At 31.6% G+C, this 18,384-nt stretch overlaps 2 protein-coding genes across 3 annotated transcripts; both read left to right on the plus strand.

The window, feature by feature from the left end:
* The first annotated feature begins 386 nt into the window (after positions 1–386).
* LOC106768957 lies at positions 387–5,231 on the plus strand. Its single transcript, XM_014654368.2, has 2 exons — positions 387–932; positions 4,920–5,231. Exon 1 carries the CDS (start codon positions 542–544, stop codon positions 923–925), a length of 384 nt encoding a protein of 127 aa, XP_014509854.1. The 5' UTR covers positions 387–541; the 3' UTR covers positions 926–932; positions 4,920–5,231.
* A 9,573-nt stretch (positions 5,232–14,804) lies between these two features.
* Positions 14,805–18,033, plus strand: LOC106767549 (transcription factor TCP5). 2 transcript variants are annotated; one of them, XM_014652470.2, is made up of 2 exons: positions 14,805–15,105; positions 15,515–18,033. In XM_014652470.2, exon 2 carries the CDS (start codon positions 15,606–15,608, stop codon positions 16,698–16,700), a length of 1,095 nt encoding a protein of 364 aa, XP_014507956.1. In that variant the 5' UTR covers positions 14,805–15,105; positions 15,515–15,605; the 3' UTR covers positions 16,701–18,033. The 2 variants fall into 2 exon arrangements, with proteins under 2 accessions (XP_014507956.1, XP_022639356.1); XM_022783635.1 differs by lacking the exon at positions 14,805–15,105 and adding an exon at positions 15,116–15,305.
* Positions 18,034–18,384: the final 351 nt, after the last annotated feature.

The raw sequence follows: 18,384 nt of genomic DNA on the forward strand, positions 1-18,384 counted from the left end.
TTTAACTATGGGGAACTTTTTTTAGTAATTTCAAATCACTCTTCTTTTATCGTTATTCTGTACTTACTTTTTTTAAATTCTTGCATTTTAAAATAATACTTTTATTTCGAAATTAAATTTCAACACTTTTTTTTTAAATTTCGATAACAAAATAGAATTTAATATGTAAAATATTTATTTAAAAATTTAACTATATAAAATAACCATCTATTTTATGCATGGTAGAAGCTAAAATAGAAATACTAGTTAAAAAAAACATTAAAAATAACTATTTCATTTGTTTAAAAGAAGTTATTATTTTTTTTTATAGAAATTAGCTCTTAAAGGAGTTTATACACCCACCAACAAAATAAACACTTCATGGCCCATGTTTTTCACCTCTTGTTACATACTTAAGGTTCCGGATCGGGGTTCGAGTCGGGTCTGGACCCGGATATGTTTAGGATTGAAAGGAGTGAAAATCAAAGGGAGTGAGTGGGTTTTGATTCGATCCGGTGATTGAGAAACCCAGTTTTCTTGTCTTCGTAGTTTTGTTGGTTTAATGGCGAAATCGGCGTCGAATTCACTGGTGCAGACTCTGAAGCGCTACATAAAGAAGCCTTGGGAGATCACGGGTCCCTGCGCCGACCCTGAGTACAGATCCGCTGTGCCCTTGGCCACCGAATACCGCCTGCAGTGCCCAGCCACCACCAAGGAGAAACCCTGCATCCCCAACTCCCTCCCCGAGACCGTCTACGACATCAAATACTTCTCGCGCGACCAGCGCCGCAACCGCCCTCCCATCCGCCGCACCGTATTGAAGAAGGCTGATGTCGAGAAGCTCGCCAAGGAGCAGACCTTCGCCGTTTCTGACTTTCCCCCCGTTTACCTCAACTCCGCCGTCGAGGAGGACATCAATGCTATCGGTGGCGGATACCAGGGCTGACTCCCAGGTCACTTTTCCCTGCTTCTGTTAATTAGGGGTTTTCGTGTTATTCTGTTTGGATTCGCGTGATTAGCCTCAGAAGCTAATATTGGATTCATCACTTCCAAATGTTTGGGGAGCTTTATGGTTGAGTCAAAAACCGGGGAATTTTTGTTGTTTTAACGATCTCTCTGGCGTTTGGATTATGGAGTTATTTAACTTGATTTCAATTTTCAACCTTTTCTTCCTTCTTATGTTTCAGTTTATTTTTTTAGAAGGTCTAACGAAGCTGGTTATTTTTTGTTTCGTTGTGCTTTTCACTTAAACTTTATGTAGCCAGAAGTACAAATGAAATAAGAGGTTCAATAAATTAGGCTGTTGGGATTCTGTGTAAAACTGTGTTGAATTTATTAAATGGATTGTAAATAGGAATTTGCTAATGCTAGTCTTATACATTTAAATGATAAGTTTTATTAGCGACATAACCCAGTTAGGAAAGCAAGTATTAGATGATACGTGGAATTCTCGTAGAAATCTCTGCTACGCGTTTTGTCCGTCTTATTTTACCGTCTTTCCTTACTGCTGGTACTATTCCTCGGTGGTTGGGGTTGGAGCAGGAAGACCCGAGCCATCTCTGAAAGCCTCAGAGATGGTATATACCCCAAAAGCCATTATCTTTGATGAAGGAGACACCATTGACGATGGAAGGCACATTCTTCCCCACTTTCCTTTTGATGCTGTGACAAAGTCTACAAACTCTTCTATTCTTCATTTGTTCGTCAGGTATGCAGGTGGAGCAGTAGAAAGCCAACGAATTATCTTCTATGTCAATCTACAAATGGCTAGATCCTTGGATTGCCTGATTCTTCTTATGCCCATGAAGAAGTTGATGCTATCTTCAGTCTTTCATTCCTCGATCAGGTAGATGGTGAATCACTAAAGAGCCAAATAGGCCAGCCTCTCTTAGTTAGCTCTTTAACCGTAGTAGCTGTGGCAGGACAGACAGAGTTAGTGAATGTAGGTGTATTCAGTTAGTTAGCTAATTAGTTTGGGTGTAAAAGATCAGATTTCAACTTAAAACCAATTGACATTAAATGAAATCGCCACACTTCAGGAATTGAGGCTGTTGAAGCAGGACTTCCGAACACCCCCCTTCCACATATGTCTGCCAAATCAAACGAGCCAACTAGAATAGACAATTACTAAGATAAGCTATAGGCTTTGATCCATCATCTGAGATTTCAACTTAAAACCAATTGACATTAAGTGAAGTTGTCCAATAGATGTATAATCAGCACTCCAAGAATTGAGATAGGTGACGTGAGACTTCCCAACAGGAGAGACCACGCTTTTGATTCTGTTGTTAGCCATTGTTGCTCTTCACCTTGAATTCCATGGATTCAGAGTTGGGAGAGAATGTTGAATAGATTTCCCTTTTGGTTAATCTTTACATTTCATACCAGTATCTATGAAGCATTATTAGTGCTCCTGGTCTGGGAGTCAAAGCTACTGAATGTCTAGGATAATTCCAATTGTTGGAAAGGAAGATTTTGGTGGTTAATTATCATTGAGCTGTGTTTTGATGCCATCAGAACATATTGTGAGGGCTTTGAGAGTTGTTTGTCTTTGTTGGTGGCTTTGGTGAAAAAGGCTTAACCAGCAAATTTGCTGACCTTTGTGAAGGCAGTTTTCAAGTGGCTTTGACCTCAGTATCCTGATGATATTGCTATTTGTTTCAAATGAGGAAGCTGCCAAGCATGAAGTGAATTAGAGAAAGAACCATTTGATCTGAGGACTTGAGCAAAGAAGCAACATCTTGAACGTGAGAAACCTATACAGAAAAAAAAATTGCAATTATTCAGGTGAAGGAAGTAGGTTTGACCCAAGGGAGAGGGTAGGGATGGAAGAGGAAACTGCTCCTGTATTGCAATAGCCCCTTTTTTGGATGCAGAACTCCTGAAAGATACAAAATGTTTTTCCACAAGCAGAAAGTAGATCGTGTGGTTTGTTGTGGCTAGATAGGACCTTGAAAAAGTTTTAGTATTGGTGGAACAACGCTGGGGGATAGAATTTCAGGAAAGGTTGAGCTTGAAATTTCTAAAAGGTGGTAAATATTGGTTACAGCCATGTGAAGAATCAATGAGGAGTTTGTAAGAATCAGAGGAAGGAAGGAGGGGAAGGATTTAAATTACAGAAAATGTCTTACCTTTTTATCTATTGGATGAACCTAATCCACTGAAGAAAAGTAATGATTCTGTTGAAAGGAGGTGTACCTGATTCCCTCGCTAATAGAGAGCACCATCCTGCAGGTCACACTATATTTGATGATATATTAGGTTCACTTAATCATGTAGATGTTCCTTGAGTTGGATTGGCTGCTATCGATGTCTCTAAAAGGAATTCTTCCTTAGCATTGTGGGTCAGACCCTATTCCGTATTGCTATTATTTCTTCTTTCTGGTTTTGAACCTAATTTCTGAAACAACGAGGAAGGCTTATGGGTAGTCCACGCCTTATCCTTGGTCCACTTGGTCATTGGCATGCGTCAAATGGGGGGACTATAGCTCATGCTATCTATTTAGATATTCACCACCGAAGAACCTCTGGACTCTAGCTCACCCTGGTGGCCAATTGGTTGATAGCATTCAAATTGTAGTTACTGTCTGTTAGGTCAATATACTCAAGCCATGGTGCAACTGATGAACGATGTTGCTCTGGTTACAAAATTATTGAGAAGTAAAGAAAGTGTCCGGATAGAGTTGGGAATAATAGATACTTCAAGAAAGAATGGTCTATGGACGTAGTCGAAGCCATGATTAGGAGAAAAGGGTGATCTATGTGCCTTCAAGAAACCAGAGGGGTTGTGAAAATATTAAGGGACTAGACACATTATTAGATTTATAACTTTGGCACAGTGGTGAAGATGAAGCTAGAAAAGAGAGATATAGCAACATCCTAAAATTTGTCATCAATCAACAAATAGTTACCTGAAAGTGTATTGCTCCCCAAATAGGGCTAGAGGAGCAACAACAATTGGATTTTGGGAAGATTAGAAGGGTTAGTCTGAGAAATTCCATGGGAAAATATTTTCTTAGGCGGGGATATAATGGGTACCTGGTGTACGTGTACACAACTAAATAAGAAAGTCCTTTGTTCGTGCAGTCTGACCATATTGGAAGTGGTGTTTCATTATGTTTTTGTGAAGTGGCAATAGCAGCCTGTATGGTGGCTGTCACAGCCACTATGTCTAAGATTCCACTGAAATCCTGCTTTGCGCTCCTTTTGTTGATTCTACTACTCAGATTAAGGTGGTTTATGAAATTTCATAATTTTTCTCCCATCAGAAGACAAAGGAGTTGAAACACCCTTCATTCTTTGAAGAATGATGCCGGGTTTTACTATTTTTTCTTGTATCTTCCATCATTGGCTGCTAATGCCTCTTCTGGTGAAAGCCTTGCTTTTCCAGCAGCTCAAAATTTTCAGGCAGCTCCTTAACTTCTGTTGAGTATACCTTTTTCCCGACTTTGTTCATAGTTCATACTTGCATTACTTTTCTTGCTGCAACTTCTATTCTTTTACAATTTTATCCTTTTTTTTTACTGTGAGACAACCTCTGTTTATTATCCTCTGCTTTATGCTCTTGTTATTGCCTTGTTAAATATGCCTTATATGGATGATACTTTTGATAAAAAAATTACCTTTCCCTCATTTTTCTCACTGTAGTGGTTATCGTACTGTCTGCTATCCCACTGGAGTGTTTTTGGGTTGGTAGCTCTGCTCTGATATCCATGTTAATAAACGGTCTAAACAAATACAAAAGCAAGAAAGAAAACTATGATGCACCTGGCCTTGCTGCTTTAGTGTAATGTCATTCTTTTAGTGTGGAAAGAAAGAAAATGAAATCATTCTTGCTGTGGTTGGATTCTGTTATTGAGTCGTATAACTATAATGCATTAATCGTAGTATACACTTGGTATCATAACTCTGATTGACTGCTTTTCTGTTTTTGTGACCAGGTTTGTGCTCTTATGAGGACATTATTGGCCCAGTCAACTTTCTGTTTTTTGTCAATGGAAAAAAAATGCTAATAGTCTTTTAGCACAGGCTTGTGACGGCCGTCCATTTTAAGGAGGCGTGTAAACATTTTATATAAATAAAGTGTAGCTGGCTGGGGTTAACTATTTGTTTACTTTGTGAATGTGGGATAAAAAAGTAAATTGATTCAATGACTTAAATGGGTAAATTGAATACTTACCCTCGAAATTTCACTGTTTATTTTGATTACGAGAGAAGCTTTTGAATGTCATTTCAAAATTTCTTCAGGGCAACTTGATGGAGCGTGTAGCACACATATCTTGGAAATGAAATCCATATTTTGTTTAAAGCTTTATTCTTGTTTTAGCTACAAAAGCGTGCCTTCACCTAAGACATTTATTTGCTTTTGAGAAATTGGGTTTCTAAAATGACATCAAAGAATCTGTTGCCTCCATTCTTCTAAATATATTCAATTTAAGAGGTGGGGGCAATGCAGTGTTCATGACTCATGGCCCTTGTGTAGGAGTTTTTAGGCATAAAACTATGGGTGTTTCTTCATGCATCCTATCAAATTACATTTTACTTTCTGGCAGGAAGAAATTTGATGGGTGCAGTGATCAAAATTACATTCTGTTTACGGTAGAATATGAGTCATGACTAATTGGTCACGTAGAACACCTACACAGGAATGTAATTGCCTATAATATATAGAAACCACTCAGCCACTTGATTGGTCCATAAATGGGGAGAGGATTCTCTAACGTGCAAAAATACCTTAAGATATTCAAGAATGCTGATTTTATTTATTTTATATTCTCAGTTTTTATAAAAAATATTATTATATTAATAACTTTTGAAGCGTCCAGATATGATCTAATGAAAGTGTTACTGGAGTGATCCATTCCCATACATTGCAGATTGTACATAAATGATTGAATCCTAATTGATATTTGTAACCTCTATTTCCACCAATTATTATTATAGTTACATATTGGATCCATAAACGGCCTCCATTTCCATTTGTTTTAGATGATATGCAACCATTTTAGGCTGTTTCACCACCTCCATTTTTTTTTTTAATTTTAAAACTATTTTTCAAAAGATAAAGGATTTCTTAAACATTATTGAATTTCAAAATTTGACGAAAGATATTTTTCATCAAGTTTCAAATTTCGATAAAAGATTTTTCATTTTCTTTATTGAATTTTGAAATTTGATGATTTTTTTTTTATTTTCTTTATGAATTTTGAAATTTAATGAAGTTTTGAAAAAAATTTCATCGAATTTTGAAATTTGATGATTTTTTTTTTATAAATTTTGAAATTTTATGAAAAAAATAATTTTTTTATTAGATTTTAAAATTTGATGAAGAATTTTTTTTTATCTAATTTTAAAATGTGATAAAAAAAAGTAAAGCTATTTTAAAAAATTAGAAGTACAGGATAAAATAATTAGAGGTACAGGTGAAACAACCACAATTTTTATGTTTATGAACTCATATTAGCTTATAAACTGCACCTAATTAATTCATTACTTGTTCTATGTAAGAAAGAGAGACTAACAAGTCCAAATAAGTTTATTTTTATGTAATTTAAATTTTTGATACAGACATTTAAAATTCCAATTCAAAGTCAAGATTCAATTACATATGATTAAATAGAGTGAACAGAGTTTTAACATGATATATAAATCTCACTATTGTGTATGATTAAATTCTAAATAAAAATATAAAACATGGATTTAAGATATATTTCAAAATAATGTTATCTATTAAACAATTTTTATCATTAACTAACGAAAATCCAGAAGCAATATCTGTACATATTTTTTAAATATTTATAAATTATTTAAATTTTAAAAATAATAATTAAAAAGACAAAATTAGAAATATAGTTGTAAATAAAATAAACTTTAGTTATTAAAATAAAAATATTACGTAATATTGTGTAAATTATTTTTTATTATAAGTAATTATTTAAATTTAAAAAAGTACTTACTAAAATAATAAAAATATAAATAATTATTTTATAATGAATAATCGTTTAAATTTTCAAAATAGTTACTAAAATAATAAAAGTATAAATAATTCTTTTATAATGGATAATCATTTAAATTTAAAAAAGTAGTTACTAAAATAATAAAATTAAAAAATAATTATTCAAATTTAAAAATTAGTACTTAAGAGGATAAAATTGAAAAAATAAAAGGAGACAAAGAAGTAATGTATCTTCTTCATATATAAAAGAGGACAAATGTATAGGCCTTTTGAAAATTATATTTCAAAAAAAGTATGTAAGACACTAAATTATATTGAAAAAAATTATTATTTTTGATTGACAAGTAACAACTTACATTTGAATCCTCTTACGTTAGTTTGAATATATGCTATTTTTTTTTTTATTTTAATAACTTAGGCCGTTCACCTTTCAAATAAGACTAAGACTACATCCAAATTTTTTAATTATCATTATGAAGCTAATATACTAAAATAAAGATTTTATATGAATTCTAAAAAAAAACCAAAGAAAAAAATATAAGAAAGACATCAGATCAATTCTTCAAAGTCAATATGACATATATCTATATTCAGGTATGTAATTGTATGTATAGTATAAATCGACCAAAACAAGATTAATGAAACGAGTGGTAGATTAAATTATCTGAAACTTACACATTAGCGAAGATCGAGCGACAACAAAAACGTTAGCAACCGATCGGTTGTTGCATGTTAAGGATAATGTGATTAATCATGTAAAGTATGCTTAGAGGACATTGAGCCATAATTGGACCTACTTTAGTTGAAAATCCACATCAAAACCTATAAATACAAAGGTAAGATAATAAAGTTAATTAAATAAAGTAAAAAATGGTACTTTGATAATTAAAAAAGTTTTGGGGAGGTGCAGAGAATATTTAGTGGTGGAGGAGAGAGCAACCCTCAAGATAATAAAGTAAGTGAGTTACATTTATTAAATATTTGACTTAACTACTGATTGGTAATTGAACCCTAACTTGAGCATGAGAGTGCCTATAGGAGGTATTCATCCAAGGATTTGAACTATTTGAAAGAAGGGTGGACAAAACTAAAGAACTCAAAAGACAAAGTAGTTCTCGACCCTACATAATGAAGCATTGTACTTTCTAGAATATGAATTAAATAATTTTCTTAAAACAAATTAAAAAAAAACATGATATTATTAAGAATTGAATTTAAAAATCCTTAATTACATAAATCTTAAAATAGAATAACAAATAAAAATTGCATAAATTTAAGTAACTATATAAAATAGTAAAAAATTACACATAATTCAAATTTTATGACAAACTATAATATTTATTACTTTTTTAAATGTTGAAAAATATCGTAAAATTTTGAGTAAACTTGGTGAGTATCAAATGACTTGAATTATTGAGAAAGTATGTAGCAAAAATGAGTTATTAAATTTAAACAAAACTAAGAGCATAAGTGGAGTGAAAAGATTTAACATAATCATTTTGGATATTGTGTTTTGGTTTAATAATCAAAATATATCCAAACAAGAAAAAAAAAATGGTGGGTTTTTGGATTCTATGAAACAAAACCTAAACTTTCATATTAGACTTTGGTTCTTACCATAATTGGAACCTATTTTTTTTTAGTCTCTTATCTTCTTTTTTATTCATCATCTTCATTTGTGCATTGAGAACCTAACTCATGTCGCTAAATTTCATATTTGCAAAAATCTTAATCTAACAAAAAATCTCAATATGTAAAATTCAGGATAACAAAAGATCTCAATCAAGACTCACTCTCATTGTGAAGTCTTATAATAAGAAAAGAAATGAAATTGAAGAAGAGAAATAAATTTGTGTGACCATTCTAAGTGAGTTATACCGCTATGAGTGACGTATGATGCCATTGGTAAGTTTGATCACTAAAGGATGTCAATAAAAACACAAACTTAAAAAAAAAAAACAAGAAAATTTAATTTCAACTTTGTTAATAGTTTGGATCATTACTAATCCATTGTATTAGAGGTTGTCTTCGTATGATTGTATAAGCTAATTATTTCAAAGTTAGGAAATTGAAGCATATCTTTCTTGAAGTATATATTTCTTGTATGAACTTGAAGATACTTTTGTTTCTTAAAAAAACACAAAATTAAAAAAACAAATTTTAAATTTAATCAATTAAAAAAACAAAAGTTTTTCTTAAATAAAAAACTAGTTCATTTCAATCTGTTTTTAACAAATAAAAGATGGACTTAATCAAAATAGGTTGAATTGATCCATTTTTTCATTCATGTTAATTATATAGAATAAAAAATGAACTGAATCAAAACAAGTTGAATTAACCTATTTTATCACTCCTATAAAGTGTAACAATTTATCACATCATACCAACAAAGTTTATTATGAGTTTAACATTATCAAACAAACAATTATATTAGAAAATGTGCCAAGATTTTTTTTTGTGTTGTTATCATCCTCTTAGTGATCATCATTCATTTTGTAGCTTGATATACCTTTACATATACAATGTTTAATTTTTTTTTTCTATATAATATTTAATTAATGGGGCAAACATATATGTTTGATTGCACTTCACACTTCACACACTGTTTTCTTTTGTAAAAGAAACTTTTATCAGTTCACCAATTTTCTATATTAATATTAACTAACCTTAAATACAATTGATAAATTTGTCAAAAACATATACACCTCACATACAAAGGCTTTTCTAATTATTTTTTATTAAAGTATTACATACATGTGTCTTTTCAAAACATTCTGAACTGAAACTTCATAATGTCTTCGAATAATGTGAAATTAGGATGCACTTAGAAAATTTAATATATTCATGGTCCATAAGTCATAATATAAAACATGATTGTTTTTGTCTAATTGATCATATAATTGAAATGAGGAGATAAAAAATTGTTTAATCAACTAAGAAAGGAATAGCTAATATTGAAAGATAAGATATTTTAGTGCCCATATGTACTCTTGTGTGCAAAACTTTTTTCTTTTTAAACTTCTTGTTTTTATTTTGACTTTCTATAAACTAAAATATACTCTTTTCTTTTATTTAATGCTATCAATAATTCTTTAATCATTTGATTCAAAATCTTTAGGTTGAAAATGTTTCATACTTAATATATAAGGGACATAGAGTTATTAAATATTTTTGTTTTTACTTAAGTAATTTTTAATATTGTAAATTAGAAATACTTTCCTTTTTTTTTTTGAAGTGTGAATTTATATATATATATATATATATTTGTGGTATTTTAAAATTTGAAAATAACATTAACTATATATGTCCTTATTTTATGTCTACTTCTTACTTACTTACTCAGTAATTAATTAATAAAATTATTATGAAAATAAAGAAAAATGTTTTATCTTTTAAATTGACCTAAATTTTTTAAAAGACATATAAAAGGAACATTTAATTGAGCATAATAATATTAGTGTTTTTTTTTTTTTTAAGAAGTTAAAAGAAAAGAGTGGTGCTGGCTAGCATAAAAAACTGAGCTGATCTGTTGACTTTATATATAGGATAATAAACATGAAGCAGAAGCAGAAGCAGAAGTAAAGATATAGGCTACACCAATGACCGAAACATCTCGCTCTCTTTCTCAGTCACTTTCATTCACATGGACACACCACAGAGGTTTGGCAATTCACGCTGTCACTGCTAACCTTAATACCCAGTAATGTTTACAAGAAGAAGAAGAACCTGTCATTCCTAAGAACCATTTCTCTTCCTTCTATACCATTTATCTTTATCACTTTTCCTTTTATCTTCTCATCAGATATCTTTCCTCTTGTCACTACCTTTTGCAGATCTCTCTGTACACAGCAATAACTACTCCGCAGCTGCAAGGAATCAACAAAATTTTCTAGTTTTTAAGACCTAAATTTATCTCTGTCACTATACACACACACATTTTTTAGTGTGTATTGATAATTAATTATAGATTCCTCTATTCCCAATCCACAATGGGAAACTTGTCATTCATGCAAATCCTTCTGAATTATCTATTCATTTCTGACCACTTATTTATTAACTCAGTCATATCTTCAAGCTAAATAGCAGAGATCTCACAGTCCTTGACAGTGATAGTATGTATTTTCATTCATTAGAGATTTACTCACTACTACTCAGTCGACAGTGTTGATGGTGATGCAACAGTGTTTTCAACATCAACAACAAACAAAGAAACTTACACGCTTAAAAGGAAATCTTATCTTTCTTCTAATTTCCCTGTAACATTTTAAGCAAAACATTACTTTTATATCTCCATGGTTTGATCAATGCGCACCCATTAGCTAAACTTTAATTTCTAATATATACAGGTCTAGGTTAGAAAAAATGAAGTTTTCATCTATATATTAGTCTTGAAAGTAAGTGTAAATACATACTACACCAAATATTTATAATTAAAAATAGTCTATGATTACACTGGTTTATTTGTACAAACTTAACCTTTTTTAATATATAGTGTTTTCTCTCTTAGATGGTAACTCTGGTATTTAGTTATAAAGGTTCCAAATACAATTTTATCTACTATTTGGGTGTGTGTTTGGTCTAGAGTAATCAAAATTTGATTATACATTAATTAAGTTCATTCAAATTAATAGAAGTTAATTCTAACTTCAGGAATTATTATCCTATCTAGGTAATAGGAGTATTTTTCAAATATTTATTTCAATGCTTAAAGAACTGGGGTTAAATAATTACATCATCATCATATATATAATAGGAGTATTTAGTAGAAACTCCTATTATTGTTGAGTTCATTACTTTTTCTGCAATAAGTTGCAGACATAAGGATAACGCTGGGCACATAAAACTAAAAAACAAACCCTTGAGAAAGAGAAACAAATTGACAACAATCTTCGAAGTCATCATTTTCTGTTTTCTGCAAACCAAAACTGAATACTTTAAATGGGCCATCTTTATAACTCAAATGACAAAGCTCTAAAAAATTTTAGGGTTTCTTGTGTCCTGCGCGAATAATACCATTTTTTGCATTATTGTTTTTTCCTTTAAATCTAATTGATTTTGAAACTAATGTATAACATGTAAGAGGTGGGTGCAGAAATATTAAATTTTCATCTTACTTATTACTGCAAGGTTCATATATATATGTGGTTCACAAGGTCTTAACCCCACTTAGGGTTTTGAGTTTAAAAGTATTGGTTCAGCTTTTGACCAGTACTCAACAATGGCAGTTGCAGTGTGTCCTGATGATGAACACTCAATAATTTAGGCGAAGATTCCTATTTTGTGGATATTTTGAAGGGAAAAGCTGAAGGCTCTTACTCCTTGTCTCTAACCTCAGTACACAACATTAGAAAGAAGATTCATTATGTTTTTTTCTTTTTTCGACTTTGGACACAGAACACCGGAGAGTTAGCTAGCTAGGGGTTCTACATATACATATGCTCTCTACAAACATACGCGTGATTCTCTTTTTGAAAGCAAAATATTCTCTCTCTAAGCCCAACTAATACACATCAATTACTCTTATATGCATATAACCACATGCACAACACAAAAACCTAATTAGGAAACGGTTTAGAGATACTTTACTTCATTTACTCAACCACATGCTTCTAGTTTTTGGTTCAGCTGTCATAAACTAAGTCTCAGCTGCAAGTTCATATATATATATATATATATATATCAGCTAGAAACCTGTAATATTAGTATATTCAGGTAGAAAAACTCATTAATCTTATACTATACACATTAACATTGTGAAACTAAGTAGCATAATTAGAGAAGAAATCAAACTAATGTGACTGATATGTATGTATATATGCATATATATATATATATATATATATATATATATATATATATATATAGATAGATAGATAGATAGAGAGAGAGAGAGAGAGAGAGAGAGTTCTAATTGTGCTGTGTGCAAATCTCACTGGCATATGTCTGTGGTCCCTCTCTTTTTTTCCAGCTATAAGTTGAGTGGATGCTTTTATGAGGCTAAGTTGGTCCCTCATCTATAGCACAGCTATGGATCTATATCATCTAATACAACGATCAGAATCCAACAACATACATCATAACTTTTCAAAGTTTACCTGTGAGGGTTTATTTTTATTTTTTTACTTTCTTCATATATACTTCTATCAGTAACTGCACTATTTATTTTGTCTCTTACTTTTCAGAATTCATTTTCTTAAAACCCAACAATCTCTTCTGAAACTAAAAAGGGATATAATAAATTGTATCTGTAAAATTCTGTACAGCAAAAACAACGATTAAAAATGACAAAAGAGAAAAATATAAAATATTCTTGTATAAAGATAGTTAGCTCATATCAAAATGCAAATAAATCGTCACACTATTATAACTTTGATGCATTATTTCTGACGGATACATTAACATTTATATATATGTATACCAATATTTCTAAAACTACACACACACACACACACACACACACATATATATATATATATATATATATATATATATATATATATTTATATTCTTTGCCATTGAATTAAAAAGGGAGATGTGAACAAAGTTAAATAACTTAACTACTAAAAGAGTATACGTTAACTGGTCATGAAAAAGACTAAAAATAGGAAGAAAGTAATTTGTAACATAGATTCAAAACATTTGTCCCCCTTCTCGGTCTCTTTCCCGACCTAATTGACACTTGACATTTCAATACATAAAAACTAGCAATTGTTTCCTATGTAATATAACATTCAGTTTCATTCCTATACTTAGGGAATTATGCATAGGAAACTTTAAATTCTGAAAGAATGTAAATTAAATTTAGGAAAAAGAAAACGCTTTGTAAAAGTTAATTTTAAATTATGGGTACGTAGTTAAGATTTGAAATACAACAAAGGTTCTAATTTAGAAAAGAGGAATTTAAATGTTATTACAGTTACATATTTTCTTGTCTTGTACAAAAATTAAACACATATCAAAGAGTATAGAATAATTTATACAATCCTTAACCAACTAATAAACTAGTGCCAGTTCAGAATTTTAAATTTTGACACATAAAAATAAACTTTAACAGAGACAAATGTTATCATAAAAAGGAACAATTAATCATTTCAAAATTTCAAAATATAAAAGTAAACAGTAAAAATGATTAAACACCTTTACAATTAAAAAAAAAGAGAGAACTTAAATTTATAATGCAAGAGACGATGAAAACTACATCATATAGTTTTCTAACAATTTATGTTAGAAATTCGTTTGTTTTCTTAACTAGGACAAGGAATTTACCAACGGGAGTAAGTTTAATAAAAAATAATGAATATCCCAGACAAAAAAAAAATGTAAATTGCATTTAAAATATTGACCATACAAATTAAGAGCTCCATATTTGGTGTCTACATTTTTAAGAAATTTTTGGTTAAAATGTATTGTTGCTGATTTTATTTTTTATATATTAAAATAGAACTAAAATTAGTAAATGGATTAATAAAGGTACAATATTAAATATTTTTCCTAACTTTTCATTGTCTTGGGCTAGCTGAAGCTATCTATAATTAATAACTAAGAAAAACCTCTTTTATATATATTCAGTGTTTTAAATTTTAGTGAACTATTAATTTATTCATCAAGTTAATTTAAAAAAAAAAAGATATAAATATCTGATATTCATCTTCAAAAGAAAGTGTAAATTTTGCAGTCTTTTTGTAATTATAAAGGAGTAAAAACAGTTTGAAAAAAGTAATGTAATTAGAGTCGAAGTTTGAATAAGTTAATAATTAAGAGTTGAGTTTGATTAACAGTGATTATTAATTAAGGCAGAGGAGGCTATTAATATTAATTGTTGATGAGCATGTGGTGCAAAGAGATTGAGAAAGTCAAGACAAGCAATGGTTGACGTGGCACTTGACAAGGATGCCACATGGTGAAGGTCAATTAATTCTTCTTCTTCTTATTATTTTCATGCTGTAAAATGCTAACCTTTTTTCTTTACAAAAATTCTCAATTCGATGCAACATTATTATTCCTTTGCAGCAAAAAAATAAAAAAAAATAAAAAAAAAGAGAGTCTGAAGTCGAAACTTGAGGTCATCTGCTCCACTAGTTAACATTGAAGACTTGTACGAAGTTTCTACTTCTGCAGTCTCCTCCATTTCTTCTATGCTCAAAAGCTTATAGCACACTTTCCTCTCTCACGTAAGTTCATCTTCTTATCTCACTACTCACACTCATGCTTCTAATCTTTTCACTCAAAACCTAACCATGCATGTCTCAATTTTTCTTCCAAACTCATCTTTCTGCCTTAGATTCACTTTCATAACACTATCAATTCACTCACTACACTTGTCTTTGCCCTAATTTTCGACCACCATAATTTCACTGCTCTTGTAGAATTGGTAAAGCTGATTTCAGTGTTGAACTTTTTACACTATCTTCTTGTTTCTTTCTGACCCATGATTTTGGCTCTCTATTTTTTTAATCTATTCTGGGATGTTTTCCAGTCAAGTAAGCTACAAGTTTAGCACATATAGTTTTCTGTAAACGTATACTTAAACAAAAAAAGTTTTCTGATATTATAACTTTTTCCTTTCCTCTTGTTTATCAGATCGGGTTAGTTGGTTGCAGTGCATGAGATCGAAAAGGTTGATCTTATTGTATGATATTATCAAGAAGAAAATGATGAGATTATAAGAAACATGATGAATGAAAGTTCAAGTAAAGTTCAGCAGGGCAATCAACAAGAGGGCGAGAACATTAAAATTGAAAAGTTGTCAAAGGCGGCCTCCACCTCAAGATCATGGTCAGCATTCAGAAACCCAAGAATTGTACGAGTGTCTCGTTCTTTGGGAGGAAAAGATAGGCACAGCAAGGTTTGCACCATTAGGGGACTGAGGGACCGAAGGATTAGACTGTCTGTGCCCACAGCAATTCAGTTATATGATCTTCAAGATAAGCTTGGACTCAACCAACCTAGCAAGGTGGTAGATTGGTTGCTTGAAGTAACCAAATCTGATATTGATAAACTCCCACCACTTCAATTTCCTCACTGTTTTGCTCAGTTTCACCAACAAACTCCACTGTCAGGTACCTCTCAGTTCTCTCTTGGAAGCTTGTATGATGGTGTTAATTCCTCTTTTTTAAAGGATGGGGGAAACCAAAATCTCATGACAAAGTCAACAAGGTATTGGGATTTAGATTCTCAAAACCGTACGGAGTTAGCTGAAAGTGTCTCAACCTCCCAGAAGGGCAAGTTCTGGATCAAACCAAATGAACTAGAAAATCATCAAAATGGAATTGTTGGTACTAGTACTCGTAATAGAGAAGAATCTTCAGCTCATTGTAAGGTCTTCCCCCTTGGGACTAATAGCTCTTATTTACCTGGTTTGTCAAACAATGCCATCACACATAACTCCTACCACCATTCTGAGCCTTCAACTCTATCTTTATCCCACCTTGGAAGCCATGAATTATTTCCTTCCCATCCAAGCACTGGCAGTAGTGTGCAATTTTCATCTTCTAATTTCTGTGGAGCATCTGGTCCCCAATTACTTTTTTCTCCACCTTCTGCTACACCATCTGCTTTTTACTCGGTGGAAAGCGATCCAAGACAATCCAACAGTATTCAGATCTTTAGCTCTAGTTCCCAAGTCATGATGCCTCATCCTCTCATCCAATCTATTCATTCCACCACTTCACCTCTTAGACGCCTTCCAACATCATTAAGTTCCAAGCTTTTTGATTCAGATAATACCGATCGTAGCCAACAAGGTAAGGGTAGTACTCGTTCTTGAACCTCCTCATCATCTCCCTTTCTCTCGCAAACGATGTCAACAACGCAAACAAGATATATATCAGTATTCAACAGGCTAAAGCGCGTGATTCTTAATTTTGTAAGTATGGCAATGCTGGCTATACATATACACTATTTATATTTGAATTGAACTTTGTGGTTGCAACCTTTAGATACCTTGTTGCTTAATCATTATGAATACGAGGTATAATAAAATATTCTGAATTAGTGCTCATGTGCTTATGTGTTAGATCTTTCATATGAATTTGTTGGAGTGTTTTAATCTAATAGTTTAAACTCTTAAATAACCGAGTGGGACGAGTTCGATCATTTTCATCATAGGTAGACTCTACTAGACTTCAAGTCCAAATAGTTCTAGTGTTTTCCTTTAAACTTGAATTATATTTTGGTTCATGACACCATATACACAACCTTGAGTCATGTATAGTAAATGGTTTAACTCTTGGGACAAATAATCATAACGTAAATATTTTATCAAAACAAATACAAAACTGATGAGCCTCAAATGTTTTCTTGTGCAGAATAGAAAGTTCGACATGAGACTTTCTTATCTGATGATTTGATCTCTTATAGATTGGATTATGTTTCATGTTATAAGTGATAATTGATGATTACGTTGAAAGTCAGATTAAGGTGTAGTATATAAATACAAGTGAAGTCAGCAGTGTACTATAATTAAGAGAAAACTCATGAAAGTGGGGTAGCCTTGTACTCCATCTTTCATTGACATATTATGCTTTTATCAAAATGCTATTATCCCATTTGAGTACAAAAGGAAGCTTAAACTGGTACTATTCTCACAGCATTCTAATTGAGATCACTGTGTACTGAGCATATGGTAATGTTTGTTTGAAAAGAGTACAATAAATTAATTATGAAGTCCAAGATGCATACATAATTGATGTAGCTTGATCAACAGATATACACTGTTCTTGCTTTTTGAACTTTACGTGCTATCTCTCTCACACACTTGCATGCTGTACTCTCATTTTAAATGGAAGGCATAGGAGTAATGGGGATTTTCCAAATGATTCAAAGTGTCTTGTTGAACAATATATTATTTTATTTGCCATTTAACGCTGCTCTTGAACTTTTTTCTCCTAACATGTGTTGCTTTTTGCGGACGATTTGACCAAGGAAGTGTTGAAAATGAATCCCAAGAAGGCTTCTCTCACCTGTACACATCCATGCACTCATATTTAAGCTTTCTGCATAATTGCTATTTTCAGAATGTCAGATTTAAGCTGAGTGAAACCAAGACATGTGTATGATGCAAAAGGATCACAACGGTTCGGCCTAACAGCCATATAATAATTACCTCGTGAGAAGCTTTTATGTTTTTTCTTTCATCATTTATAGTATTGCTTAAAAAATATCTACAACCAAAAAGCAAAATCTAAGAAACACAACTATAAAGAACTTGTAGAATGAAGAATCTCACGACCAAAGTGTCTCTTCTCACTAAACCAGTGATGGAGGAGATAATACAATAAACTTTTTATTTTTTTCATCTAGTGATACGGTTGCATAGGCTAAGATTAAGTACTTATGTTATCCCAACCAAGAAAAAAGGTAAGTAGCAATGTAAATAAATATATTCGTGTATGTGCATTAAGTTTATGCGTTTAACTTCATCGGTTACATCATATACATGCAAACTGTAC

This window comes from Vigna radiata, chromosome 7, assembly GCF_000741045.1.
Source record: "Vigna radiata var. radiata cultivar VC1973A chromosome 7, Vradiata_ver6, whole genome shotgun sequence".
In the NCBI taxonomy this organism is placed as follows: Eukaryota; Viridiplantae; Streptophyta; class Magnoliopsida; order Fabales; family Fabaceae; genus Vigna; species Vigna radiata.

Coding starts and splice junctions, on each gene's coding strand:
- LOC106767549 (XM_014652470.2), top strand. CDS start 15,606: ATGATGAATGAAAGTTCAAGTAAAGTTCAGCAGGGCAATCAACAAGAG.
- LOC106768957 (XM_014654368.2), top strand. CDS start 542: ATGGCGAAATCGGCGTCGAATTCACTGGTGCAGACTCTGAAGCGCTAC.